At 45.8% G+C, this 27673-nt stretch overlaps 1 protein-coding gene across 1 annotated transcript in view; it reads right to left on the bottom strand.

Annotated features, from left to right (window-relative positions):
* DDX6 (DEAD-box helicase 6) overlaps window positions 1-20512 on the bottom strand; it is a 37986-nt gene extending 17474 nt beyond the window's left edge. Inside the window, 5 exon segments of the mRNA XM_049778205.1 lie at window positions 1208-1337; window positions 7974-8078; window positions 8925-8988; window positions 16969-17433; window positions 20358-20512. Coding sequence (XP_049634162.1) covers window positions 1208-1337; window positions 7974-8078; window positions 8925-8988; window positions 16969-17165 — 496 coding nt within the window. The 5' untranslated portion in view covers window positions 17166-17433; window positions 20358-20512.
* Between the last annotated feature and the right edge of the window lie 7161 nt (window positions 20513-27673).

Here is a 27673-nt window from a genome sequence, read left to right as displayed (position 1 = left end):
GCCACATGCGAAGCCTTCCCCAATTATCTTTCTAGCCCTTCCACACTCTGGTAAGTAGCAATGTTATTAATTTATCATTTTCTCAGGTATAGAGCATGCTTTGCTTTTGTTTTTGAGTCATACCTGGTGGTGCTCAGAAGTTACTCCTGGCCCCTGCACTTAGGAATTAGTCCTGACATATTCAGGGGATCTATGAGATGCCAGGGATTGAACCAGGTTGGACACAAGCAGAGAAAAATGCCCTACGCACTGTACTTTCTTTCTTGTCCCTATACATAGGCCTTATTTGACTATCGTACTGGAATGTGGTCAAAACTGTATAATAGGGGCTGGAGAGATAGCATGGAGGTAAGGCGTTTGCCTTTTATGCTGAAGGATGGTGGTTCGAATCCCGGCAGCCCATATGGTCCCCTGTGCTTGCCAGGGGCAATTTCTGAGCATTTATGAGAGTCAGGAGTAACATCTGAGCGCTGCCGGGTGTGACCCCAAAACCAAAAAACAAACAAACAAAAAAAACCTGTATAATATATAAAAGCATATTTTTTAGAGGAAGGGGTTGGGTACAGAGGTTGAGCCACACAGACCAGTGTGCAGGGGATATATGCAGAGCCAGGGATAAAATGGAGGCTTGATGCATGGAAGGCAAATGCTTTAAACCTTCTATTCTCTCTCTGGTCCTCAAAAAGTTGTTTTCATTTTATCTGTCACAACCAGCAGTGCTTAGAAGACCATATGGGATCCCAGGGACCAAATCCAGCTTGACTATGTGTAAGGCAAATGCCCTCCCCATGACCTACTATACTATGTCTCCAGCCCCACCCAATAAAAGAACTTTGAAAGAAATTTCTTTAAAAGTTAGGAATCAATTTTATACAATTGGGTCAAATGCTAAAAGAAAAAGTAAAGGCTTAGTTCAATCATGTGAATTCTGGCTTTAAAAAGATGGTAATGTCGAGGCCAGAGAGATAACATGGAGGTAAGGTGTTTGCCTTTCATGCAGAATGACTACGGTTCAAATCCCGGCAACTCATATGGTCCCCTGTGCCTGCTAGGGAAGATTTCTGAGCATAGAGTCAGGAGTAACCCCTGAGCACTGCCGGGTATGACCCAAAAACCAAAAACCAAAAAAAAAAAAACAAACAAAAAAAAAACCCCAAAAGATGGTAATGTCTTCGGTATGGATCCAAGGTTTAAGCAAACAACTAACCTTGTATATTATCCTTCTTCAGGTCTAGCCGTTCAAGTAAGGGAATGAGGTAGGCACCGCTCTTGCCTGTTCCATTTTTTGCTCTAGCTAATATATCCCTACCAGATAATGCAATGGGAATACTCTCCTCCTGAAAGAGACAAGAAACAAGGCAATGCAAACTTAGTTGAGAAAAAAACATAAACAATGTAAGCAATTCTTCCCTAAAATGAACTGTAGCTCTCTGGTACCACTTTAGGCATTATATAAAATAGTGAACAAACAAATTGGCAAGACGAATCAACATCATCATCTTTATCATCAGTATTTAGTAGAACTGCTCGCAGAATACATAAACTTATATCCCAATGAAAAATAAAAAACTACCAAACAAACCTCCCACAAACCCAATCCCAAAAGCCTGTTTATAGAAGTGCTTATGCAGGATATTTCTGAAAGCTGAAAGTGAGAGAGGATGACAAGTACAGAGAGGAAGCACATGCTATGTAGGAAGGTGCTGGGCTCAATCCCCAGCAGGTAAGGGCCAGAGAGATAGCACGCAGCCAACCCAAGACAAAATCCCCAGCAGGTAAAATAAAGTACATACATGTGTACGTGTGAATACATATACATTTCTAGCTCTGTACTCAGGAGTACATTCATGAGTACACTCATGGCAATGTTCAGGGGATCACATAGAGAGCCAGAGGCAGAACCAGAGCCAGCTGTAGGCAAGTCAGGTGGTGCCTTGAGCCTCTCCATTATCTCTGTCTCTGGCCCCTATAAAAGAAGTTTTAAAAACCAAAAAACTGTAGTTTGAACATCTCATTGCATAGTAGGAACTGGCTGGGAAAGTTTAATCACCGATATTATTTGACTGACTCATTAAAATAAATCTCCTGTGCTCAGGTGCTTGATCCAAAGGCTGGAGAGTATGCTGCAGGTTGCAGGATGATCACAATAGCATGGCTCCCTGAAGGTCAACCTACGCTCTAGTCAAAAATACTTTGGGTACCTAAAACTTAAATCCTCAGAGTCAAATGTATTATGAGATGAAGATGAGGCTTAAAACTTTGGTGTTGGGGCCTGAAGAGATAGCACAGCGGTGTTTGCCTTGCAAGCAGCCGATCCAGAACCTAAGGTGGTTGGTTCAAATCCTGGTGTCCCATATGGTCCCCTGTGCCTGCCAGGAGCTATTTCTGAGCAGACAGCAAGGAGTAACCCCTGAGCACCGCTGGGTGTGACCCAAAAACCATAAAAACAAAAACAAAAACAAAAACAAAAAACTTTGGTGTTGGTTGTTGCTCTTCTCTCCCACCCTTTCTTAAAAATACAGGCAACTTCCAGTGATCCCATAGGTGAAGGGAGAGGGTTGATTGATTTTGGGCCCTCAAACACACCGAGCATGTGCTTGTCCACTTAAGTAACTCATTGCTCTTGTTTGTTTCTTTTTTATTTAGGTTTTGGGGCCACACCCGGCGGTGCCCAGGGGTTACTCCTGGCTCTATGCTCAGAAATCACCCCTGATGGGGCTGGAGAGATAGCATGGAGGTAAGGCGTTTGCCTTTCATGCAAGAGGTCATCGGTTCGAATCCCAGCGTCCCATATGGTCCCCCGTGCCTGCCAGGAGCAATTTCTGAGCATGGAGCCAGGAGTAACCCCTGAGCACTGCCGGGAGTGACCCAAAAACCACAAAAAAAAAAAAAAAAAAAAAAAAAAAAGAAATCATCCCTGGCTGGCTCGGGGTACCATCTGGGATGTTGGAGACCAAACCTGGGTCCGTCCCAGGTTGGCCCTGTGCAAGGCAAAGGCCATATCGCTGTGCTACTGCTAGGGCCCTCACTGCTTTTTTTAACTTACATTTTACAAACTGTTTTTTTTTTTTTTTTTTTTTGGTTTTTGGTTCACACCTGGCAGCGCTTGGGGGACCATATGGGATGCCAGGATTTGAACCACTGACCTTCTGATGCAAGGCAAACACTTTACCTCCATGCTATCTCTCCGGCCCCCCTACAAACTGTTTTAAGAGCCAGAGAGACAATAGGGATTAAGGCACTTGTCTTGCATGTTGCTAGACCAAGTTCTTCCCACTCCTGGCACCACATATGGTCCCTACAAGCACCTCGAGGAGTGAACCCTAAACACAGAGCTAGGAATGTGCCCAGCTGAGGGTGCACCCCAAACCACACCAAAACTGTCCTGTTTAGAGACTTTTAAAGTAAAACCAGAAAGGTAGTAGAGAGTTGGGGCACTTGCCTCGCATTTGGACATCCCTAGTTTTTTTTTTTTTTTTTTTTTTTTTGGTTTTTGGGCCACACCCGTTTGAAGCTCAGGGGTTACTCCTGGCTATGTGCTCAGAAATCGCCCCTGGCTTGGGGGGACCATATGGGACGCCGGGGGATCGAACCGCGGTCCTTCCTTGGCTAGCGCTTGCAAGGCAGACACCTTACCTCCAGCGCCACCTACCCGGCCCCGACATCCCTAGTTTAATTCCCAACACATTTAACGTCCTCAAGGCACATACATGTACACACACACACAACAGAAACAAATTAGCAAATCCTTAAGATCACCAATATGGGTACATATGTAGTGCTGGGGATGAAATCTAGTCACAACAGGGAAGGCAAGTAAGTAGCCTTGACCACAGTACTATCTCTCTGGCCCCCCCCCTTTTTTTTTTTTTTGGTTTTTCGGACCATACCCATTTGATACTCGGGGGTTACTCCTGGCTAAACGCTCAGAAATTGCCCCTGACTTGGGGGGACCATGTGGGACGCCGGGGGATTGAACCACGGTCCTTTCTTGGCTAGCGCTTGCAAGGCAGACACCTTACCTCTATAGTGCCACCTCACCGGCCCCGGCCCCCATTTTTTAAAATGATGCATAATCTTAATATTTTCTCTAGCCTTAAACCTCTTTCAGTTTGTACAAAGTACAATTTCATCAAGGCAATAGCTACTCCTGAGTTTTCCGGTTAGAACCTAGTTTCTCCCAAAATTATTTCATCATTCCTGAATGGGTTCATATATGTGCAATTTCAATTACATAGATTGCCTGCATTAGTCTTTCACCAGACTGAGGGTAGTAATCCCATTGATCTTGGACTTCACAAAATCCCATGTTTTAACACTTTAACACCACAATAGGTGAGGCATTTACCTTGCTGCAATCAAAAAAAGTCTGATCCCTTTGTAACACTATTTTCTAATTCTTATCTCTACAGCAGATTAAAAGAACTTGTATTTGAACTTTAGACAAATATAATAAATTTACCTGATAAATATTTTAAGATTATTAAGAGACTTCTGAGCACCAAGCCAGAACTAAGCCCTGAGTGCTGCCATGTATGGCCCAGAAACCAAAACCAAAAACAAAAAAATAAATGTTTACTTACAAAGTGGGCTAAGAATAATCCCTTGAGCTCAACCAGGAGTGATCCTTGGTCATATAGCCAAGATTAAACCAAAGCCCCACCATGTATACTCCCCCCAAAAGAATTTAATCCATTGAAATAAAATGCCTTTAGAATCTGCTTATGGGGGCCGGAGAGATAGCATGGAGGTAAGGCGTTTGCCTTTCATGCAGGAGGTCATCGGTTCGAATCCCAGCGTCCCATATGGTCCCCCATGCCTGCCAGGAGCAATTTCTGAGCGTGGAGCCAGGAATAACCCCTGAGTACTGCCCGGTGTGACCCAAAACCACAAACAAACAAACAAAAAATATCTGCTTATGTATGTTTATATAAGTGTTGTGTGTGCTGACACCCCACACATACACCTGCCTCAACTAAAAGGGGTGAGGAGCACTAAGTGTGCCTCACACTCAAAAACAGATCTTGGTCCCTGCTAATTAGAATGAGGAGTCTAGGAAAATCAGCTGATTCCAAAGCTGGAACAGAATATGGAGGTAAATTTAGAATCATGTGACGCCAAAACGTGCTCAAGAAAAAATAAATCGGGAGGGAGGAGTAAATAGTGGAGCATTAAAAAATTTCAGGACAACACAACTATCCTCCACAACATAATCGAGGATGTCACCGGTACATCTGCCCCAGCTCACAAAATGCACATTACCAAGAATAAGCATAAACTATGGCATTTGAGGGATAATGAGTCAATGTAAGTATATCAGTGTCAAATGTGTCACTTTTATGGAGGATGCTAATAGGGAAGCAAGATGAGAAGTATTTATCATCTGCTTAATTGTAAATGTTAAAATCTTTAAATAACAAGTATTTGAAAATTATATGAAAAGGGCATTATTGGAGCTGGAGTGATAGCACAGTGATACACCAGGCAAAACCCAGAGCCCAGTTTGATTCCCGGCATCCATATGGTCCCGTGAGCCTGCCAGGAGTGATTTCTGAGCAGAGCCAGGAATAACCTGAGCACCGCCGGGTGAGGGCCCAAAAATATAAATAAATAAACAAATAAATAAATAAATAATGGTTAAGTTTCTATGTTCTACACTCATGCTCTATTAAAAGGGGGGGCAGAGAGATAGCATAGAGGTAGGGTGCTTGCCTTGCATGCAGAAAGATGGTAGTTCAAATCCTGGCATCCCATATGGTCCCCCAAGCCTGCCAGGAGTGATTTCTGACTGTAGAGCCAGGAGTAACCCAAGCGTTGCCAGGTGTGACCCAAAAACTAAAAAAAAAAAAAAAAAGGGGGGGGGGGGGACCAGAAAGATAGCATGGAGGTAGGATGTTTGCCTCGCGTGCAGAAGGATGGTGGTTAGAATCCCAGCATCCTATATGGTCCCCAGAGCCTGCCAGGAGTGATTTTTGAGTGTCGAGCCAGGAAGCCAGGAGTAACCCCTGAGCACTGGCGGGTGTGACCCAAAAACTAAAGTCAAAAAAAAAAAAAAAGAAAAAGAAAAAGAAAAGACAGGACATTATTACAAAAATACTAGAGTCTGGGGCCAGCATGACAACACAGAGGTAGGCCATTTGCCTTGCATGCAGACGATCCAGGACGTACCCGGGTTCAATCCCTCCCATTTCATATGGTCCCCCGAGCCTGCCAGGAGCAACTTCTGAGTGCAGAGCCAGGAGTAACCCGAGCACTGCTGGGTGTGGCCCCAAAATGAAACGAACAAACAAAAATAACACACACACACACACACACACACACAAAAACCCCACCTGGAGTTAAAAGACAGCACATTGGCCAAATCTAGCATAAAGGAAACTACCCTGAGCACAAAAGGCAAGAAGAAGAAAGGCACAGGAAGAGTATTCAAAACTAAGCGGCACACCTAGTGCAAGCAAATTTTAAGGTACCATCTCAGTGTCACATGGTCCCCAAACATCACTGGGCCTGAGCACCCTGGCCCAAGCATCATTAAGATCACCTCTCACACTCTCCAAAAAGAGGAACTCATTAGTCTGCATGGACAGCACCTACTTGAGAGAGATAAACCCTTTATAGGTCTAGATATGAAAGGAGAGCCAATCAGGAACATAATTCTTCAAAATAAATATCCTATTACATAACACTCCCCAATGAGGGACATTCTGATGATGCTCCCAATAGACTATGCTTTAATTTCAAAGGAAGGGAGAAAGTAGTTAATTATGAGTAGAAAATTACCACAAGGTAATCAAAATTAAAATCACCAACGAGGAATAGATGGATACTAAATACTTCTAAATGTGATACCCTGAAAAGGCTATATAACATATTTGCAATATTCTGGCTAGAACGTGCAACGTCAATGGGATCACACAAAAACCTTCAGACTAACTCCATATCAGGAATGTTTTACTAAAAAAAAAAAAAAAAAAAAAAAAAAAAAGATAGGAGGGAGAGATCAGTGGATTAGAGCATTAAGATTTCATGCACTGTCTCCTGCACACCAGTAGATATGAGCACTCTGCTCACCCTGCTGTCCCCCCCAAAGAGTCAATAATTCTAGGACTTCATTATAAACAGATTTGAATGGGTTATGGACTGGGTTCAATCCCTGCACACTGCTGGAAAGAACCATGAGAAAAAGCTGGAAATAGCCCAGATACCAATAGATGTGGCCTAAAAACAGAAACATAAATAGAGAGGGAAAAAATGGAAGTTAAAAAGGAGGTTAGAGGGGCCGGAGAGATAGCACGGAGGTAAGGCGATTGATCGCCTTTCAAGCAGAAGGTCCGGTGGTTCAAATCCTGGCATCCCTTAGGGTCCCCAGTGCCTGCCAGGTGCGATTTCTGAGCATAGAGCCAGGAGTAACCCCTAAGCACTGTTGCCGGGTGTGACCCAAAAAAGGTTAGAGACGAGGATTACACACAATACTGGATTCTAGGGCAACACTATACAGGAAACAATACTACAAAGGATTTAGGACAGGGGTCTCAAACTCAAAGCCCGTGGACAGCAAATGGCCCTCCCTCCTCCCTCTGTACAACATTTTGTGGCCCTGCCCTAGAGGAATCTTTGTTTTGTTTTAGTTGTTTGAGTCACACCCACCAATGTTCAAGGCTTACTACTGACTTAAGGATCACCCCAATTTTGCCTCCTGCGGCCCGCAGGTAAATTGAGTTTGAGACCCCTGATTTAGAATAAAAACTACAATACTACTACTACTACAAAACACACACACACACACACACACACACACAAAAACAACTTAATACTACAAATAACAGCTGTGATAAAATTACTGTTAAGGTTAGATTAACTGGCTATGCTTCTGGAAGAGAATATTCTTGTCCTTAGAAAATACACACATCATGCTCACAGTACAAAAAGTAATGTTACTTCATTACAATTGTGAAAAAAATATATATATATACCTGAATAGGAGATGGCTTTTCCCAGCCCATTTCGAAAATTCCCATCAGTAACTCCCGTTTCAAACAGTAATCTTCAAACTCATTTCCTTTTGTGGAGGTCACATCCTAATCAAACAAACGAGAATAGTTTCTCTGATGAGCATACTTAAGTTTGTGTCAAAAATTCAAAATGTTTCTGTAAGCCATGCTTCAGCCAACTGTACTCTCACCTACTCAACTGTAAAAACCTGGCTCAGCTCTGAAGCCCTAGGTTCTGCCCCAGTACTCCTTGGCCTCCCAAATTAAAACTTTCAAATTAGGGACACTCTTTTACTACTAATCTAAAAGCGACCTTACTTCCTAAGTATCATGTCATGAACTGCGAATCAGAAAATGTAGTGGAATCCTAGCTTCACCACTCACTGCCCATAAGCACACTCGCCGAGTACCAATACTAATCGGGTTCAGAATTGACAATGAAGCCAGAAAAGATCTGTTGTGACAGCCCGGCCTGCCGTACTCTCCATGGGCTAACATAGAATGTCTCCCATTTACTCTCAAATGACACAGGAGGACACTGGGCTACAAGAATGAATTTTTTCAACTTCTTTTCATCAACAAAAATGAGATTAACACCTAGCCTGATCTTAAGCACTGCTAGGAGGAAAAGCATTTTGAGAAAATGCACTGAAAAATGATCAGTGTTATTATAAATTAGGCTATGTTTGTATTCTACAAATGTGTAGATTTTATAAATTAAGTTTTATATATAAATAATATTTGGACAGACCACACATATATACACATAAAGACATACCACAAATATAATTTCTGCAAAGAATAGTATAAATTTTTGGCAATTCACCAGTTAAAATTTCAACCTGAGTAAACAGTGTCTACTGTTAACATAAGTAACTTTAGTCTGCACCATTTTCCAACCCAGTTACCATCCCTGGTACCCTGTTAACCTACCGAAGTTTTGATTCTTAGATCCTTTGGAGGGAGTTTTAAAGTCTTTTTCCAGTCATCACCAGGTCTAAAGAGAAGAGAATTAAAATGAAGTATTAGCATTTCTAGCATCACTAACCAGACAAAGAAAACTCATCTCAATGATAGTTTAATCTGGAAAAAAAAATCACAATAATCTTAATATATTCATTTAAAATAATTACCAAAAAAAAATCACCAATAACAAATTGCAGAAGGACAGTGGTTCGAATCCCAGCATCCCATATGGTCCCCTGAGCCTGCCAGGAGCAATTTCTGAGCGTAGAGCCAGGAGTAATCCCTGAGCATCACTGGGTATGAACCCCCCCAAAAACTCTTCACGAACAGTAAGTTTAGTAAGGATAAAACTTAGAATAAAAAATAAAAAGCAGTGTAGTATATAGTACAATTCTCATCACAATCAATCAACCACATTTTGTTTGACCTGCAAGGTGCTTTGTGGGTTTGCTGGAGCCCACACCTGGGCCTCCTGCACATCAGCAGGCAGTCCAACCCACCGAGCTGCTCCTGATCCCTGGAATTTAGGACTCAGAAGTTACCAATTAAAAATTATGTTTCAAAAAAAAAATTATGTTTCAGGGGCCGGAGAGAATCACAGTGGTGTTTGGTTGGAATCCCGATGTCCCATATGGTCCCCCGTGCCTGCCAGGAGCTATTTCAGAGCAGATAGCCAGGAGTAACCCCTGAACGCCGCCAGGTGTGGCGCAAAAAAACAAAAATAAATAAATAAATAATGTTTCAGAGTCAGACAGAAAGTACAGCCAGAGTACTTGCCTTGCAAGGAGCCAGCCCAGAGTTAAATCCTGACACCACTAAATTATGGTGAGCTGACAAACCAGGAGTGACCCCTGAGTACAAAGCCAGGAGTAAGCCCTCAACACTGCAAGGCATGATCCAAAAAAAAAAAAAAAAGGGGGGGGGGTGATATTTCATGACTAAGTCCAGCTCTGACTATTCTTGAAAAACTGGAAGCTTGTTGGGGCCAGAGATAGCACAGTAGTCAGGTAGTTTGTCTTGCATGAGGTTGACCCTGGACAGACCCAGGTTTGCTCCCTGGCACCCCATGAGCCTGGCAGGAGCAATTTCTGAGCATAGAACCAGGAGTAACCCAAGAGCCACCATGTGTGGCAAAAACAAAACAAAAAAAAACACCCACAAAAACTGAAAGCTTTAGCAAAACTGGTTCCAACTTTCTGTTAAACTGATAAACTTTGGGGCCAGAGAGCACAGAGGTAGAGCATTTGCTTTCCACGCAGCCGACCCAGGAAGGACGAAGGTTCAAATCCCAGTATCCCATATGGTCTCCCGAGCCTGCCAGGAACGATTTCTGAGTTTGGAGCCAGGAGTAACTCCTGAGCACTGCCAGGTGTGACCCAAAAAACCAAAAAACCAAAAAAAAAAAAAAAAAAAAAAAAAAAGATAAAATCAAGTAGTCAACCCCTTTAAATAGGACAAAGCTCCCTTTAAATAGACATCATCTTCTGGTGACAAGTCAAGGGCTCGAAAGTTTCAGACCATGGGCTAGGTAAGGCACTTGACTTGCAAGCAGCCAATCCAGTTACCATCCCTGGCACCCCATATAGCCCCCAGAGCCCTACCAAAGCATAATCCCTGAGCACACAGAGTCAGAATTACGTCCTGGACACGGCCGCATATGGTCCCAAAATAAACACAATAATAAAGAATTATGGGGGCCGGGCGGTGGCGCTAGAGGTAAGGTGCCTGCCTTGCCTGCGCTCACCTTGGATGGACCGCGGTTCGATCCCCCGGTTTCCCATATGGTCCCCCAAGCCAGGAGCGACTTCTGAGCGCATAGTCAGGAGTAACCCCTGAGCATCACCGGGTGTGGCCCAAAAACCAAAAAAAAAAAAAAAAAAGAATTATACAAGTTATACGAAGCACTGAGTACAGTGCTGACAAAATAAGCACAGGGTCTGACAAAAATAAGACCTCAAAACTAAGCCTTAAAAAACAAAATACAGGGGCTGGGCGGTGGCGCTAGAGGTAAGGTGCCTGCCTTGCCTGCGCTAGCCTTGGACGGACCGAGGTTCGATCCCCCGGTGTCCCATATGGTCCCCCAAGCCAGGAGGGACTTCTGAGCACATAGCCAGGAGTTAACCCCTGAGCGTCACTGGGTGTGGCCCAAAAAAACAAACAAAAAAAAAACACAAAACAAACAAACAAAAAAAAAACGGACCTCCCTCTGCTGGAGGTGCTTGATGTGGAAGGCCCAAGGGCTACTCCTGGAACTGCCTGGCCTAGAAATGTGGATCTGATGATTCAATGTTCAGATCTTGCAACACCTTTTGCTACTTGGGTCCAGTAGCACTGGGGGCAACCAAAGGCAACCGGAGACGGGTGGGCATGCGTCAAAATGATGAATCCAAGGCTTCAGGCCAGAAAGATTTATGCTCTCATTTAGGCTATTTTAGGGCCCAGATTACTTGGTTAGTTAGGTGTGTGAAGACCTGATTTGTTTGGCTTTTTTTTTTTTTTTTGGGCGGAGGGGGGGGTCCATAACCAGCAGCGCTCAGGGGACCATATGAAATGCTGGGAATCGAACCACCACTTGTCCTGGGTTGGCAGCATGCAAGGCAAACGCCCTACCGTTGAGCTATCTCTCCAGCCCCAAGATCTGGGTTTGAATCCAAAATATAAACCTAAGGAATCTACTATACTGTCAAGAAAGCAAACGATGGGCCCGGAGAGGTAGCACAGCGGTGTTTGCCTTGCAAGCAGTCGATCCAGAACCTAAGATGGTTGGTTCGAATCCCGGTGTCCCATATGGTCCCCCATGCCTGCCAGGAGCAACCCCTGAGCACCACCGGGTGTGACCCAAAAACCAAAAAAAAAAAAAAAAAAATGAAAAAAAAAAAAAAAAAGAAAGCAAACAATGTTTTCAACTATATAGTCATTAAGTACAGGTTTCTGCTAATTATACCATCAGAGCTCCCAAAATATCTCCAAGAGTTCTGATTTAGAAAGAGGAATATGTACATAAGTTAGGTTCTACAATTTAAAATACTCCAACGAAAGTGAAAATGCCAGCAGCACTAAACATATTATGCAAGTTTCTGGACTAAACCATCAGTTGAACATTATGTAGGGCAGTCTGCTACAGCATCAAGTTCATCAAATAATCAAAGTCTTAAAAATAATGCAAAAATGCATGCAGTAATTATTGGAGGAAGTTACAAAACTTAGAAAATAAGCAACAGATTTGGCAACAGATTTTAATAAGAAACAAAAGTGAAGCAGAAAACAAACTTCACTATCATCTCAAAGCAAAATGTTAAGTAAAAAATATTCTCAGAACAAAATTAACACAACAATTTCTATCCTTAAGAATTTAAGGGAGGGCCCGGAGAGATAGCACAGCGGTGTTTGCCTTGCAAGCAGCCGATCCAGGACCAAAGGTGGTTGGTTCGAATCCCAGTGTCCCATATGGTCCTCCATGCCTGCCAGGAGCTATTTCTGAGCAGACAGCCAGGAGTAACCCCTGAGCAACGCCGGGTGTGGCACAGAAAGAAAAAAAAAAAGAACTTAAGGGAGGGGCCAGAGAGATAGCATGGAGGTAAGGCATTGGCCTTGCTTTCAGAAGGATGGCAGTTCCAGTCCTGGCATCCCATATGGTCTCCCAAGCCTGCCAGGAGCAATTTCTGAGCGTAGAGCCAGGAGTAACCCTGAGTGCTGCCAGGTGTGACTCTCCAAGACTGCATAGTGGTTTGCCTTGCACAAGACGCAGCCAACCCAGGACAGACCTGAGTTTGATTCCCAGCATCCCATATGGTCCCCCAGCCTTTCAGGAGCAACCCCTGAGCGCTGCCAGGTGTGGCCCAAAAACAAACAAGCAAACAAAAATTTAAAATAGGGGCCAGAGTGGTGGCGCAAGGAGTAGGGCGTTTGCCTTGCACATGCTCACCTAGGATGGATCTCAGTTCAATCCCCCAATGTCCCATATGGTACCCAAGCCAGGAACAATTCCTGAGCACATAGCCAGGAGTAACCCCTGAGCATCATTGGGTGTGGCCCAAAACCATAAAACCAAATAAACAAAATAAAATAGGGGCCAGGGAGAATATAGCAGGCAGGGCATTGCCTTGCTCGCTGCTGACTAGGGTTTAATCCCAGGAGCCCATGAGAACCACTAAATGAAGAGCCAAAAGCAAGGCCTGAGCTTTGCCAGGTACTGTTCAAAAACAAAAAAATTTACAAATATATATATATATATATGTAAATATATATATATATATATGTGAATGCTCTATCCCTTTGATATATATGTATGTGTACACACACACACACACACAATCTCAAAGGGCTAGAGCATTCATAGCATGAACAGCTCCCCTCCTACTGGTCTCAGGCAATGATGAAGCCCTAAAAATACCAAAACCAACCCCAAAAATGGGATCATGGATATGGCTCAATGGTGTAGTGTATCCCTTGCCTGGGTGAGACCCTGGGTTCAATCCCCAGTACCACCACACATGAAAATTATATTAACTCAGTGCCAGAGCATTAAGCACAGCATCTGCCTTGCATGAAGCTGATGTGGGTTCAACCTCCGGCATCCCATATTATCTCCTGTGCCCGCCAGGATTAATTCCTTAGCACAGAGCCAGGAGTAACTTCTGAGCACAGCTGGTTATGGCACAAAAAAAAACAGACAAAAATTTATATTGGCTAGCCTATTCATACTTTGTAAAGACAAATTATAATCCCATGGAAAAGAAATTAATCTTGGTCTGGTCACAACTGATGCTAGGGATAAAACTCAGGGCTCAAAAGTGCAAGATACATGGAAGCTCTGCCACTTGAGCCATTCTCCTACTCCTCAAAAAATACCTTCATTTCCACAAAATCTCCCAGTGACTAAACAAACTGTTTGACATTCTTTTCTTCCAGTTTTTAGGCCATCACAGGGTTCACTCTTGGCAGTGCCCGGGGAAGCTTATGTAGTGCCAGGGATAGAACCTGGCAGTGTACAAGGCAAAAAATAAAATGTCTTGCCTCCTAAACTCTCTCTGGCCTCTGAAACTAATTCTTATAAGCCTGCCCCTTCTGAACAATAAAGCCATCATCACCTATATATTATTCTGGTAGTTTATAAAGACTGAAGTGTGTAACCATAGAAAAGCCCTAATAAAATAAGTAATAAAAATATGCTGCTTGGGGCCCATAGGGATAGCACAGCGGCATTTGCCTTGCAAGCAGCCGATCCAGGACCTAAGGTGGTTGGTTCAAATCCTGGTGTCCCATATGGTCCCCCCATGCCTGTCAGGAGCTATTTCTGAGCAGACAGCCAGGAGTAACCCCTGAGCACCGCCAGGTGTGGCCCAAAAACAAAAAAAACAGAAAACAAAAAAAAAAATGCTGCTTGGGCAGGAGTGGCAGCACAATCAGTAGGGTGCTTGCCTCGCAAGGAGCAACCCCTGGGCATCACCAGATGTGTCCCCCTCCCCAAAAAACCCATCCAAACAAAAAAACTGCTGTATTTCTTCAATCTATACTTTTCATCTTAAAAACTAACGTCAGGGGTTGGGGAGAGAGTGGATAGGGCGCTGGAGTGATTCCTGAGGACAAAGCCAGAAGCAACCCTTAGCACCGCTGAATGTGGCCCAAAGACCAAACGAAACTACAACGAAGAGTCAATTTCTTAAGACACTATCTCAACTTCTATGGCTAGACTACGGTGCCAGGGATCAAACCTACTGCAGCCCACAAGGATGGCAAGTTCTCCACTACTGAGCTCAAACCCAGTCTTGGGACTAGATCACTTGTTATTTGTCTTCTTTTAGGGCCACACCCACAGGGCTGGGGGGTGAGGTTCTCTGGGCCCCAGGCTCAACCACCACGTGCCAGCGCATGATTCAACCCACCGAGCTATCATCTCTCTGGCACACATGATTGGGTTCTTTAACACTAAAGCCAAATTCAAAGAAGGTCAAGTCTTACATTTTTCTATTAAAAGCACTCTTTGAGTAGTTATGATCCAAGGAATATTCAAATGTACACTTAAAGATGACAAATAGGGGGGCCGGCGAGGTGGCACTAGAAGTAAGGTGTCTGCCTTGCAAGCGCTAGCCAATGATCAGGACTGCGGTTCGATCCCCCGGTGTCCCATATGGTCCCCCCAAGCCAGGGGCGATTTCTGAGCACTTAGCCAGGAGTAACCCCTGAGTATTGAAGGGGTGTGGCCCAAAAAAACAAACAAAAAAAAAAGATGACAAATAGGAAAAAAATTCTGTCACTGAGTTGATATATAGGAAGTTTTCAGTGAAAAGAGGGAGGAACTTGGGACTATTCAGAAATACATTTTTAAAAGCTCTAATTTCTGAGTACTCTATTACATATGAGTAATAAGAATCCTATTTTTTAATGTAGTAATAAAAATAACCAAACACAGAAAAGGCTTCATAAAGTGAAATTAAAATACATGGGATACATGGGGGATCCATTCCCTCAAATACCTGGTTTGAGGACAGTTGATGCCCAAGCCAGAAACACTATGTTGTGATGTACTTAAGGATTACCAGACCCTGGCGGTGCTTTGGGAAACATGAGGGACAACAATACACGATACAGACACTCAAAATCGGGGAACAGGTAAGCTAGACATCCTCCACCCTGCTGTGCAGTTCAAAACTGAAGCCAGCTTTAATATCAAAAAAATGTTGGGCCCGGAGAGATAGCATAGCGGTTTTTGCCTTGCAAGCAGCTGATCCAGGACCAAAGGTGGTTGGTTCAAATCCCAGTGTCCCTTTTGGTCCCCGTGCCTGCCAGGAGCTATTTCTGAGTAAACCCCTGAGCACCACCGGGTGTGGCCCAAAAACCAAAAAAAAAGAAAGAAAATTTTAAGGGGTGATGGAGGAAATATAACACATCGATAGGGCCTTTGCCTTGAACTAAGCTGATTCAAACAAAGGATGGTTCTAATCCCATATGTCCTCACCCCCCCCACCTGCCAGGAGTAACCCCTGAGGACCACTGGGTGTAACCCCCCCAAAACAAACAAACAAAAAAAAATGTAGGGGGTCGGAGCAACAGAACAGCAGTAGCGAGTATGCTTGCACAGGACTAACCCAGACCCAGGTTTGAACCCTGGCATCCCATATGGTTCCCTGAGCCTGTCAGGAGCTATTTTTCTTTTTTCTTTTTGGTTTTTTGGGTCACACCTGGCATCGCTCAGGGGTTACTCTTGGCTCTATGCTCAGAAATCGCTCCTGGCAGGCTTGGGGGACCATATGGGACGGCAGGATTTGAACCAATGACCTTCTGCATGAAAGGCAAACACCTTACCCTCCATGCTATCTCTCTCCGGCCCCAGCTATTTTTTTTTTCTTTTTTTGGGGGGGCGGGGGGGGGGAAGTCCACACCCAGTGAAGCTCAGTGGTTATTCCTAGCTATACACTCAGAAATTGCTCCTGGCTTAGAGGATCATATGGGACGTTGGAGAATTGAAATGCAGTCCTTCCTAGGTCAGCCGAGTGCAAGGCAAATGCCCTACCACTGAGCCACCGCTCTGGCCCCAGACTTCCCCCCCCTTTTTTTTACAATATTTAAAAAAATATTTATTTAAGCACCATGATTACAAGCATGATTGTAGTTGCCAGGAGCAATTTCTGAGCGCAGAGCCAGGAGTAACCCAAGGGCTGCCGGGTTACTTTAAATTTAAAATTTAATAGTTAAATAGATTTTTAACTGCTATATTTGAATCAGACTGTAATGTAGTTCCAATACCAAGGGAATACGCATACAGACAAAACCCAGAATGAATCTAATACACTCAGCCACTAACTTTACTTCGGCTAACTTAAAAACCCTGAAAAGTGTTTAAAAAAATTACTGCATACATTACTGTAAATAACTACTAGGTATAAAATAAAACCATCAATCTTCTGTCATCCGAAAATACTGACATATACATAGAATACATATATATACATAGAGTAGTTACCCACTTAGAACAAAAGAAACGGCCTGCTCCCCAAAATGTATTTCTTACTTAATTGTGGAGGTCAGGCTCTGTGCTTGCTGAGTGCCGTTATTCATTGTGTTGGTGTTTTTCAGCTGGTTCATCTGTTGCTGTGTAGGTGTACCCCCTCCTCCGGGGCCACCACTGGGCTTCACCGGGCCCCTCAGCTGACCATTTTGACTGGAAAGACCCATTATAACAGGGTTCTCTGTTCTGGCCGTGCTCATGCTGTAGTATTTGCAAAGATGTCTCTTTCAAACGTGAAAACTTTTGAAAGTCAGTAGAGAAACTGTAATAACAGTTTATTAGGCTCTCCAAAACGAAGAGATAAATAGAAGTCTTGCTCAATATATTGAGTCCTTTATTGCAATGCAGGCAAGCACCTGTAAGTCTCTGAACGGTAAGCAGCAGTAACTTGCTCTCATGCACCAAATCAACTTTATATATTTTTTAAATGCCCTCTAACAGGGTTGAATTTTCTGAAATCACTTCAATCTGAAATAGAAGAGAACTTAAATTAGTAGACAGCAAAGTCAAAGACAAAGACACCACGATAACACTTTTACTTTTGAATGGCCTTTAGAGTAAGTTTTATCTTTTGTAATGCAAGAACGAATATGTGTTCCCCTTATGCCACCTTGAGTTCCATCCACCCCAGGCACCCAGAACAGAACAGAAAGCCAACAGTAAAAGACGCCTTGCTTCAACAAAGTCAATTGCCATGCACAAAAAATGACCAGGCTCAAACAGCAAGGGAGTGAAGACCAAGCCTCAAATATTTTAAATTGTCAGTTCAAAGCAACAGAGAGGTGTGTAGGAACTATAACTAGGTTATTCTAGTATTCAAAAGGCTGCTCTGCCCTTCGATGTTACCATTTTCACCATCTCCCAGGTCAGCCTGATTCATTAAACTTAAGTATGACAACTCAGTGAATTAATGTGGAAATTTACACACGAACAGGGCAGGCTACCAATGACTTTCGTTTTCTAAAAGTTGACAGACATGAAAGTACCACTATGTTCGCATCCCTCCATCGTTCTTGCCCTCTAAAACTGAAGGAAGCAAAAGGATAGACATGCCTAACTATCAGATTCTTACCTAAAAAACAGGCAAAGAAATCTCAGAACTATCTTAAAAGTTTGGCTAGTTAAAAATTAGTAGCTTTATTTCAATATTTTCCGAAGTAAATACTAGAATGAAGACATAAATTACAAATAAAATCAGGGGCCGGGAGATAGCACAGCGGGGAAGGGCATTGCAACAGCTGAACCAGGACGGAAGGTGGTTCGAATTTCGGCATCCCATATGGTCCCCGAGCCTGCCAGGACCGATTTCTGAGCACAGAGCAGCCAGGAGTAACCCCTGAGCGCCGCTGGGTGTGACCCAAAAACAAAAATAAATAAATAAATAAAAATTTAAAAAAATCGACCGTTTAAAATAGTGTGCATGAAAGCTAAATAAAACTAATCATTTTAACCGATTTCCCAAGAAATCAAGAGTCCTAAGAGACAGACTGATGATGAACCTTCCTAATTTTTATTCTCAAAGGAGAAATTTTAAAAATCTAAATTAAGGGGCTGGAGAGAGAGAACACAGCCATAAGGCATTTATTTGCCTCGCACCCAGGAAGGACCCGGGTTCGATCCCGGGCATCCCATAGGGTGCCCTGTGCCTTCCAGGAGCGATTTCTGTGCACACAGAGCCAGGAGTAACCCGTTGAGCGGGCCCCGGGTGTGGCCCAACACCCTCCCCCCAAAACAGAAGTAAATTAAAACTTACAAAGCTTACGTTATAAAGACACATAGTAATCTGCATTGTTCTTCTTAAGCTGGACGTTCCTTACCCAAATACACTACATTATTAACGCTGATTTAATTTTCCTGTACATCATGACTTTTCAAAACAATACGTAGTTCCCTAAAAGGTTCCTTAAAATGACAAGCTCGCTTTAAAAACAGTTACCTGCCAACGAATCCTAAACGTCACAGACTACCAAGCTAGTTTGCAAAGTTTCTCGCAAAAAAAAAAAATCTGTCCTCTTCTTTTATTATTTATAAAAAAAAAAAAAAGAGACAGCGGGATCAGTAAGTCACTTTATAGCCGTTTAAGGCACTCCAGTCGCCTGCACTGACATGACAGGTTTATAACAGAATCAACACCACCAGCAAGGGGGTCACACAAGACTTGTTTCCAAAGCACAAGGCAGAGTTGGAGGGAAGACAGACAAGACAGACAGACTTGGGGAGACCTCTTCGAAGCCTAAAGAACAAAAATTATCACTGCTTTTAGACCTCCCCTCACCCCAACACCAAGCCACATCTCTCTGTACCTTGACTCTTACTTTAATTAAAGCTAAAACCTGCACTGCAGCTCTGTGGCTCTCGGAAGGAAACAGAGGGGAGTCTTCCTACTACCCTTCCCTACCCGCTTTAGATGTGCAAATGATTTCTCTCCTCTTCTTCGCAAAAGAAAAACAAGAACACAAACCTCGAAGCCCGGCAGGGAGCGAGGGAGGGGGGAGCCCGGCCTAAGGAGTTCTAAGGAAGGACAATTTCGCACCCCAGACACACTCTGGGTCCTCACCAAAGTGGGGGGGGGGGGGGCTTTTGTTTGCACAAAAAAAAAAAAAAAAGGCAGCTAGCTAACTCAGTTGCTCCCAGAGGGGGGCCAGCCAAGGTGGAGCGACTTGGGTTGATTTTGGTAGGGTTTTTTTTTGGGGGGGAGGGAGGAGGAGGGAAGGAGGATTTGGGGGGGGTTTGGGGTGGAGGAGGGAAAGAGAATTTGGGGGGGGGTTTGGGGGGAGGAGGGAAAGAGGATTTGGGGGGTTTTTTGGGGGAGAGGGGAAGAGAAGGGCCAGAAAGCTTTCTTAAAAAGGAAAAAAAAAAAAACACCCCAAGGAGGGCTCTCAGCTTTGAGCCCCCCCCCGAAAGGAAGAAGCCAGACCGAGCCAAGGGTGCGGGGCTCCCCCTTTCCACCCCACCCACCGCACCCCAACCCCCGCACTTGCTCCCAGGACCGTCAACACACACACACACACAAAAGGGTGGACGGGGTGCCTGCCAATCGTAGCTGCGCCACAAGAGCGGCTCGCAGGGGAGGGGAAGGGGAAGGGAAGGGGAGAGGGGGGGAGCAGACAATGGAGCCCAGGGGGGGCGGGAGAACCCCTCAAAAAGGCTCCAGTCCCGAGAGCCCCCCCAGGGGCCGTGGGGCCACGTCTCGGGCCCCCCGAAACCCGCCCGGCCCGCCGGGCCCTGCCCTTCCTCCTCCCCGTCCTCCGAAGCGGCGCAGCGCCCCAAGTCCCAGCCGCCCTCGGGGCCCCGATCGCAGGGCCCGTCGCCCGCCGCCACCCGGGCCGGGCCTAGCTGAGCCCCCACTTGGGCCGGCCCGAACCGAACCGCGGCCTCCCCCCGGCCCGCACCTCGGAGCGGAGCCCCGCAGGTCCCCGGTCCCGCCGCGTCCCGCCGAGGCCGACGCCGACACCGCAGTGACCCGCGCCCGGCGCCGCTCGCTCCTTTATTGTGGACTCCCAGCGCGCAAAATGGCGGCGGCTCCTTCCTCGCTCGCTCGCTCGCTCGCTCGCTCGGCCCGAGCCTCCGCCCGCCCATCCGCCGGCCCGCCCGCCCGCTCGCTCGCTCCCTCCGCTCCGCCGCTCGGCCGCAGCCGCCGCCCCCCGCCCCGCCCCGCCCCGCCCCGCATGGCGGCGGCGCCGGCGACGCGGCTCCGCCCCCCGCAAGATGGCGAGCGAGGCACGGGCAGGGAGAGTCGGGAAGGGCCCTGAGGCCGCCAGCCTCGCTCTGCGGCCCGGCCAGCTGAGGGCGAGTGGACTACAACACGAGCGCTGTGGGCCGGTGTGAGCCGGTATAGGCCGGTGTGGGCCGGTGTGAGCCGGTATAGGCCGGTGTGGGCCGGTGTGAGCCGGTATAGGCCGGCGTGAGCCGGTATAGGCCGGTGTGAGCCGGTATAGGCCGGTGTGGGGCCGGTATAGGCCGGTATGAGCCGGAGTGGACCGGTGTAGGCCGGTTTGGGCCTCTGAAGCGAGTGCCGTCTGAGGAAGAGAAGGACAAGGGCGGAGGAAGGGAAGCCACTGTCCTCCCCTCAGCGCTCCCAGATTCACGCGGGCCTTGGGGTCCCATCAGGGCTCTGGCGCGCGGCTCACTTCCGCTCTCTCAACGACACGCTGGGAGGAATCCTGCGAGGCCGCCGGGCAACCGGAAGTCCCTTGCCCCGGCCTGACTCTCTCTGACTTGGGGAGCAATTCTGTGCTTGCTGCTGCTGCATGGGTTCTTCTCACTACTTTCTCTAACGTGGGAAGGCCAGCTGTTGGTTCCGGATTATGCGAACATTTTGCTTTGTCAGGAAGAAACAGTTCAGACACCCCGAGTCTCACCCAAGCTCAGAGACTGGAGACAAACCACTCAGGCCCTCAAAGGCCCAGCGCGCAGCCGCAGAAGAGCTCACACGCACACACAAACACAAAAAATACCCAGCCCCCGAGAGAGCCCAGGACGGCGCTTCCGGGACTTGCCTGCTTCCTGATTTTTTTTTTTTTACCCTCCGCTTCCAACTCTCGGCCAATCGGAGGAAGCCAAATAGGCTCCGTTCACCAATCACGAGAGAGAGGGCTGCAAGTTAGCCCGCCTCCGGCTCCACACCGTCCAATCCGCGCGCGCGCCTGGAAGCCTCCAGTTTTCTCACCGCCTGCCGGAGTCCCGCCCACCTAAGGGCGGGGACATGGGGAGGGGCTAGACTCGAGCATACTTAGGGGTCCTGGGGCCTAGTCATGCTGGGGACTGCCTGGAGGGTTGGTTGAGTTGGAAGTTTTGATGCCTGAGCCTGCCAGGAGTGATTTCTGAGCGCAGAGCCAAAAGAAAAAGAAAGCCTTTTTATTTTTTTCTTAAATCTTGAATTCATAACCTGTTACTTCCCTCCAGATTCTAAAGATATCCATTCATGCACCGGATAAAAAGCACTTTGCATCCATCCCAGAGAGTTAACAGGTCTTCTTAATAAAAATTTAAGAGCTGAGGCCTTGTTTGCTAATATCCCAAAATAGAAAAGTGACTCGGAGGGGAGAAAGTAGGTGGGAAGAAGAATTTAAGGGTGGCCCCAAAAAATAAAATGACACCGCTGGAGAAATAACTCAGGAAGTAAAGTGCTTGCTTTGCATGTGGCTCCTGCCATTTCTCTGGTTTTAGTCTCTTCTCTGGTTCATATCTCAAGAGCATAGATGGTCTGAGAGCACCAGAGGACATTTCCAAGCAACCCCAGGCATGGCCCAACACACAAAACAATGAGAAACAAAGACAAAAACAAAATGACAGGGCTGGAGGGATGACATGGAGGTAGGGTGATTGCCTTGCATGCAGAAGGAGGGTGGTTCGAATCCCATATGGTCCCCCGAGTCTGCCAGGAGCGATTTCTGAGTGTAGAGGCAGGAGTAAACCCTGAGCACTGCCAGGTGTGACCCAAAAACAAAACAAAACAAAACAAAAAAAAAACAAAAAAAAAATGAAACAAAAAAGAAATGACACAGGGGCAGAGAGATAAAATGAATAGGGCACTTGCCTTACAGATGGCTGGCTAGAATTCAATCCCCACACACCATGTGGTCCCTCAAGAGCTGCCAAGACTGGGGCAGGAGTGGTGACGCTATCGGTAGGGCATTTGCCTTGCACGTGCTAACCTAAGAAGAAACACAGATCCCCAGCATCCCATATGGTCTCCCAAGCCAGGAGCGATTTCTGAGCACATAGCCAGGAGTAAACCCTGAGCATCACCGGTTGTGGCCCAAAAACAAAAAAAAAGGGGGGCTGCCAAGACTGATCCCTGAGTGCAGAGCCAGGCGTAAGCTATGGCACAGCTGCTTGTGGCCCCCAAACCAAAATAAAATACAATGACACACTATAACAGGATGTATAGCTGGCCTGGGGCAGGTAAAGAGTATTGCATGAGTGAGTTCCCTGGCACACTCCCACCCACATTAAATCCAAGAACATATAGCTGATCAAATGAGCTGGCAGTTGGGGGGAGACAAAAGTAGTTGGAAGATGGCATAGTACAAAAGGACAAATGGCCAACACAAGAGGCTAAAAACATCTTGGGAGGGAAATAAAAAAAAAAAAAATGAGCCTCACCACAGCCACCTTCTCCACTCTGAGCAGCCCTGAGGATTGCTCCTGGGCACCAGCCACCTTGCCTGTCTGATGTGCCTGTTCACAGACTCACGACCCCATCTTGTGTCAGGTCACTGTTTCAACAAAGCTGACTGACTCTGTTGTCAGCACTTCAAAGGACACTGAAGTGATAATACTGTAGTCTCTCTACTTGTCACTGCTTGTCTCTCACCCGGTACATGTTTTGACAAGACTAGAACCTTTGACATACGTGTTTTGACAAGACCAGAGCCTTTTAACCTAGTACATGTTTGGACAAGACCATAATTTTTTACTATTCTGTTTTTCTCCTTTTAAATGGGATGCTGATTTTGGGGTGCTATGTTGTGAGAATCTTCAGTTGACCTGAAAGCCTGCCTGTGTGGACTTCAAGACTAACCGTGGTAAAGAAAGAAGCTGTAGCCTCTTTTTTTTGTTTGTTTGTTTGTTTGGTTTGGTTTTTTTTTTTTTTTTTTTTTTTTTTGGCCACATCCGGCAGTGCTCAGGGGTTACTCCTGGCTGTCTGCTCAGAAATAGCTCCTGGCAGGCACGGGGGACCATATGGGACACCAGGATTCGAACCAACCACCTTTGGTCCTGGATTGGCTGCTTGCAGGGCAAACACCGCTGTGCTATCTCTCTGGGCCCAGCTGTAGCCTCTTGAAGTGGCTGCAATGTGTGCTCTGGCTTGGGGAAGAAGAGATGAGACTCTATGCTTCCTTGAAAGGTTTCTTGTTAGGGGCCAGGAACTCTAGAAGCTGAAGTGCACACTTTGCCTGCAAGAGCCTTGGGATCAATCCCAAGCACTGTGCGGTCCCTGTGCTATAGAGTAGCATCCCTCCCCAAGAATTAGAAAAATGTTAGAAATGTTTTCATAAGGAGCTGGAGTGATAGTAAAGCGGTTGGGCATTTGCCTTGCATGCAACCAACCCAGAACGGACTCCAGTTCAATTCCCAGCATCCCATATGGTCCCCTGCCAGGAATGATTTCTGAACACAGAGCCAGGAGTAACCCTGAGTGCTGCTGGGTGTGACCACCCCCCCCAAGAAAAAGAAATGTTTTCATAAAAACTGATTTTGTGAACACAAAACTTTTTTGGGGAGAGGTTGTTTTTTTTTGGGGGGGTTGTTTTTGTTTTCTGTCTTTTTTTGTTTGTTTGTTTTTTCAGGCCACACCCGTTTGATGCTCAGGGGTTACTCCTGGCTAAGCGCTTAGAAATTGCCCTGGCTTGGGGAGACCATAGGGACGCCGGAGGATCGAACCACGGGAACCACGGTCTCTCCTTGACTAGCGCTTGCAAGGCAGACACCTTACCTCTAGCGTCACCTCGCTGGCCCCTGTTTTTTGTCTTTTGTCTTTGTTTCTGTCTGGCACATCCACCTCCTCTGCATTCAGGAATCACTCCTAGCAGTGCTCAGGGGACTATATTGGATGCTGGGGATCGAACCTAGGTTGGCCATGTGCAAGGCTTCCTGCTGTATTACCCCTCTGGTCCCTGTGAAGACACAACTCTTAAGTGTTGTGCCTCATTAAAATGGTGACATCAAGCAAATCATGCAAGACACTAACCGGCTCCGGAAATGAGATCAAGCAAACAAATGAGTTTTGCTATTACCAACTGTTAACTTTTGAAAAGGGATTGGTGGAGGCCATAGCAAAACCTTTAGTAGTAACAAAAGAAAATCGTTTCCCATTCTCACCTGGAAATCCTTCCAGGACTCAAATCTTGTATGATTTTACAGCTCTTGCATAAATTAGTTGAATATCCTTATATTCTTCCTGTCAGCCCTGCAGTTTTCCTGTGAGAAGCGTAAATGTTATTTTAGTAAGCTATGACCCCATGGATGTTCTGGATTCAATTTTAGTGACAGGACTGGAGAGAGAATACAAAGGTTAAGATGCCAACCCTGGTTCTGTCCTCAGCATCACTGTGGCTCCCTGAGCACAGCCAGAATTGATTCCTAAGCCTGATCACAGAGCCAGGAGTAAGCCCTGAGCAGCATTGAGTATAATTTCCCCCAACCAAAAACAATCAATTTTAGTGATTGTCTCAACACCTTTTTGTCTCCCTAGTTCAAACAAATTTACAAACACAGATGAATCATTTGGTAACTACACACAAAATTCTTTTTATCCCCTTTTTTGGTTTATTTTGGCCACACCCAGAGATCACTCCTTCTATGCTCCAGGGAGCATCCAGGATGCTGAGGATCGAACCTAGGTTACTATGTGCAACGCAAGAGTCCTACACAGTACCATCTCTCCAGCCCACAGATTCTTGTGTGTGTGTGTGTGTGTGTGTGTGTGTGTGTGTGTGTGTGTGTGTGGTGTGTGTGTGTGTTGGGTCACACTCAGCAGCACTCAGGAGTCACTCCTGGCTCTGAGCTCAGAAATTGCTCCCGGCAGGCTCAGGGGACCATATAGGATGCTGGGATTCCAACCACCGTCTAACCTGGGGCAGCTGCATGCAAGGTAAATGCCCTACCACTGTGCTATCTCTCCGGCCCCAGGTTCTTATTTTTATACAATATATGTTTTATTTTGTTCCTACTGGTTTATTGTTATTAAAATACATGGTTACAACAATGTTGATATTTTTTTCTGTGTTCTGAGTTACTCCACCTCCATCATCAAAGTGCCATAGACCCTTCACTGTTTTTTTTTTTCTTTTAGGGGGTGCAGTTTAGATCACACTTGACTGTGCACAGGTGTTATTCTGGTCAGTTTTTTTTGTTTGTTTGTTTTGTTTTGTTTTGTTTTTGTTTTTTTGGGCCACACTCAGTGATGCTCAGGGGTTACTCCTGGCTGTCTGCTCAGAAATAGCTCCTGCAGGCACGGGGGACCCTATGGGACACTGGGATTCGAACCAACCACCTTAGGTCCTGGATCGGCTGCTTGCAAGGCAAACAGCGCTGTGCTATCTCTCCGTTTTTGTTTTTGTTTTTGTTTTTTGAGCATTAAATACTTTTATTTGTGAAATGGAAAATGGGAGGCAGTTGTGGATGGTTTGACAGGAAACAAACTTGTTAACACAACTCATGGATTCTCCCTTAACAAAATTTGGCTAACTTGAGTTTCAGTGCAATTGAACACTAAGAAGAACTTTGTTATGCCCTAGCAGTGATCGCATCGCGACCCACCCATTTCTTAAAAAAAAAAAAAGGGGGGGGGTGCTCTTGATACCTGGTAGTGGTTTAATCAGGTTGGGGGTGAGGACATCAGCTTCAAATCCATGGTGCTGCAATTGCAACCAGGTCTGCACCCCAGCAGAACTCCACGAACTCCCCAGGCCCAGGGTGGGTCCAGAACCCAATCTTGCTATAAATGCAGGCCGGGTCAGGCCCCGAACCCACCAGGGAGCACCCGCTGCTGCGCCCTACGGGGTTGCGCGACTGAAAGCACAGGTGTTATTCTGGACTCTGCGCTCGTGGAGCACCCTTTACAGTGCTTATATGGTACTGAAGATGCAAACTCATGTTGACTGCATGCACCTCCTATCCTCTCCCTGGCCCATATCTGGGCTTATTTTGTTTGAAGGTCTCTTTGCTTCCTGGATCAAGACATATGTCTTCCTCCTCAGATTAGGGAAGCTCTCAGCTGTGATGTGATTTTTTCCAAGGAAATACTCTTTCTTCTCCTTCTGGGATGTCTTCATGTAGACACATTGTTTCTCTTATTGTTATTCCACATATTTCTTTTTTTTTTTTTCCGACCACACCCTGTGATGCTCAGGGGTTACTCCTGGCTATGCGCTCAGAAATATCTCCTGGCTTGGGGGACCATATGGGATGCCGGGGGATCGAACCGTGGTCCATCCGAGGCTAGCGCAGTCAAGGCAGGCACCTTACCTTTAGCGCCACCGCCCGGCCCCCAGGAGCTATTTCTGAGCAGACAGTCAGGAGTAACCCCTGAACACCGCTGGGTGTGGCCCAAAAACCAAAAAAACAAAAAACAAAAAAAAACCCTGTTCTTTCTTTATTAAACTAATACTCATTCACCAGGAGGGAGAAGGCCAAGTGATCCTGGTGGACTTTTACATATCAAAGGGTTAGGTGTAAAGGAAGGAGGAAGATGGGGAAGCCTTTGTTTTGGGTGGGACCATATAAAATGTCTGGGATTGAACCCTGGTTGACTGTGTGCAAATCAAGCACCCAATCAACTGTATTATCTCTCTGGCCTGCCTGAGGCCATTGATTTTACATTTTGGTTTCCTCCATTATGTTTTTTTGTTTGTTTGGCCACACCCGTTTGATGCTCAGGGGTTACTCCTGGCTAAGCACTCAGAAATTGCCCCTGGCTTAGGGGGACCATATGGGACACCGGGGGATCAAACCGTGGTCCTGATCCTTGGCTAGCGCTTGCAAGGCAGACACCTTACCTCTAGGGCCATCTCGCCGGCCCCTTCCATTATGTTCTTAATTCCTGCTAATTTTTTTTTTTTTGCTTAGCTAATATGCTCATTAGCGCATTCATTTCTGGTTGGATGAGTCTTTACCTGCTTTCTTTCAAATTTTCTTCATGTTTGGTGATGATCTCTCTTGGTGTTTGTTCCATGTAATTGAACAGTGCTAGAATTATTGC

This window comes from Suncus etruscus, chromosome 8, assembly GCF_024139225.1.
Source record: "Suncus etruscus isolate mSunEtr1 chromosome 8, mSunEtr1.pri.cur, whole genome shotgun sequence".
NCBI lineage: Eukaryota > Metazoa > Chordata > Mammalia > Eulipotyphla > Soricidae > Suncus > Suncus etruscus.
This window is presented reverse-complemented; position numbering and strand designations above follow the sequence as displayed.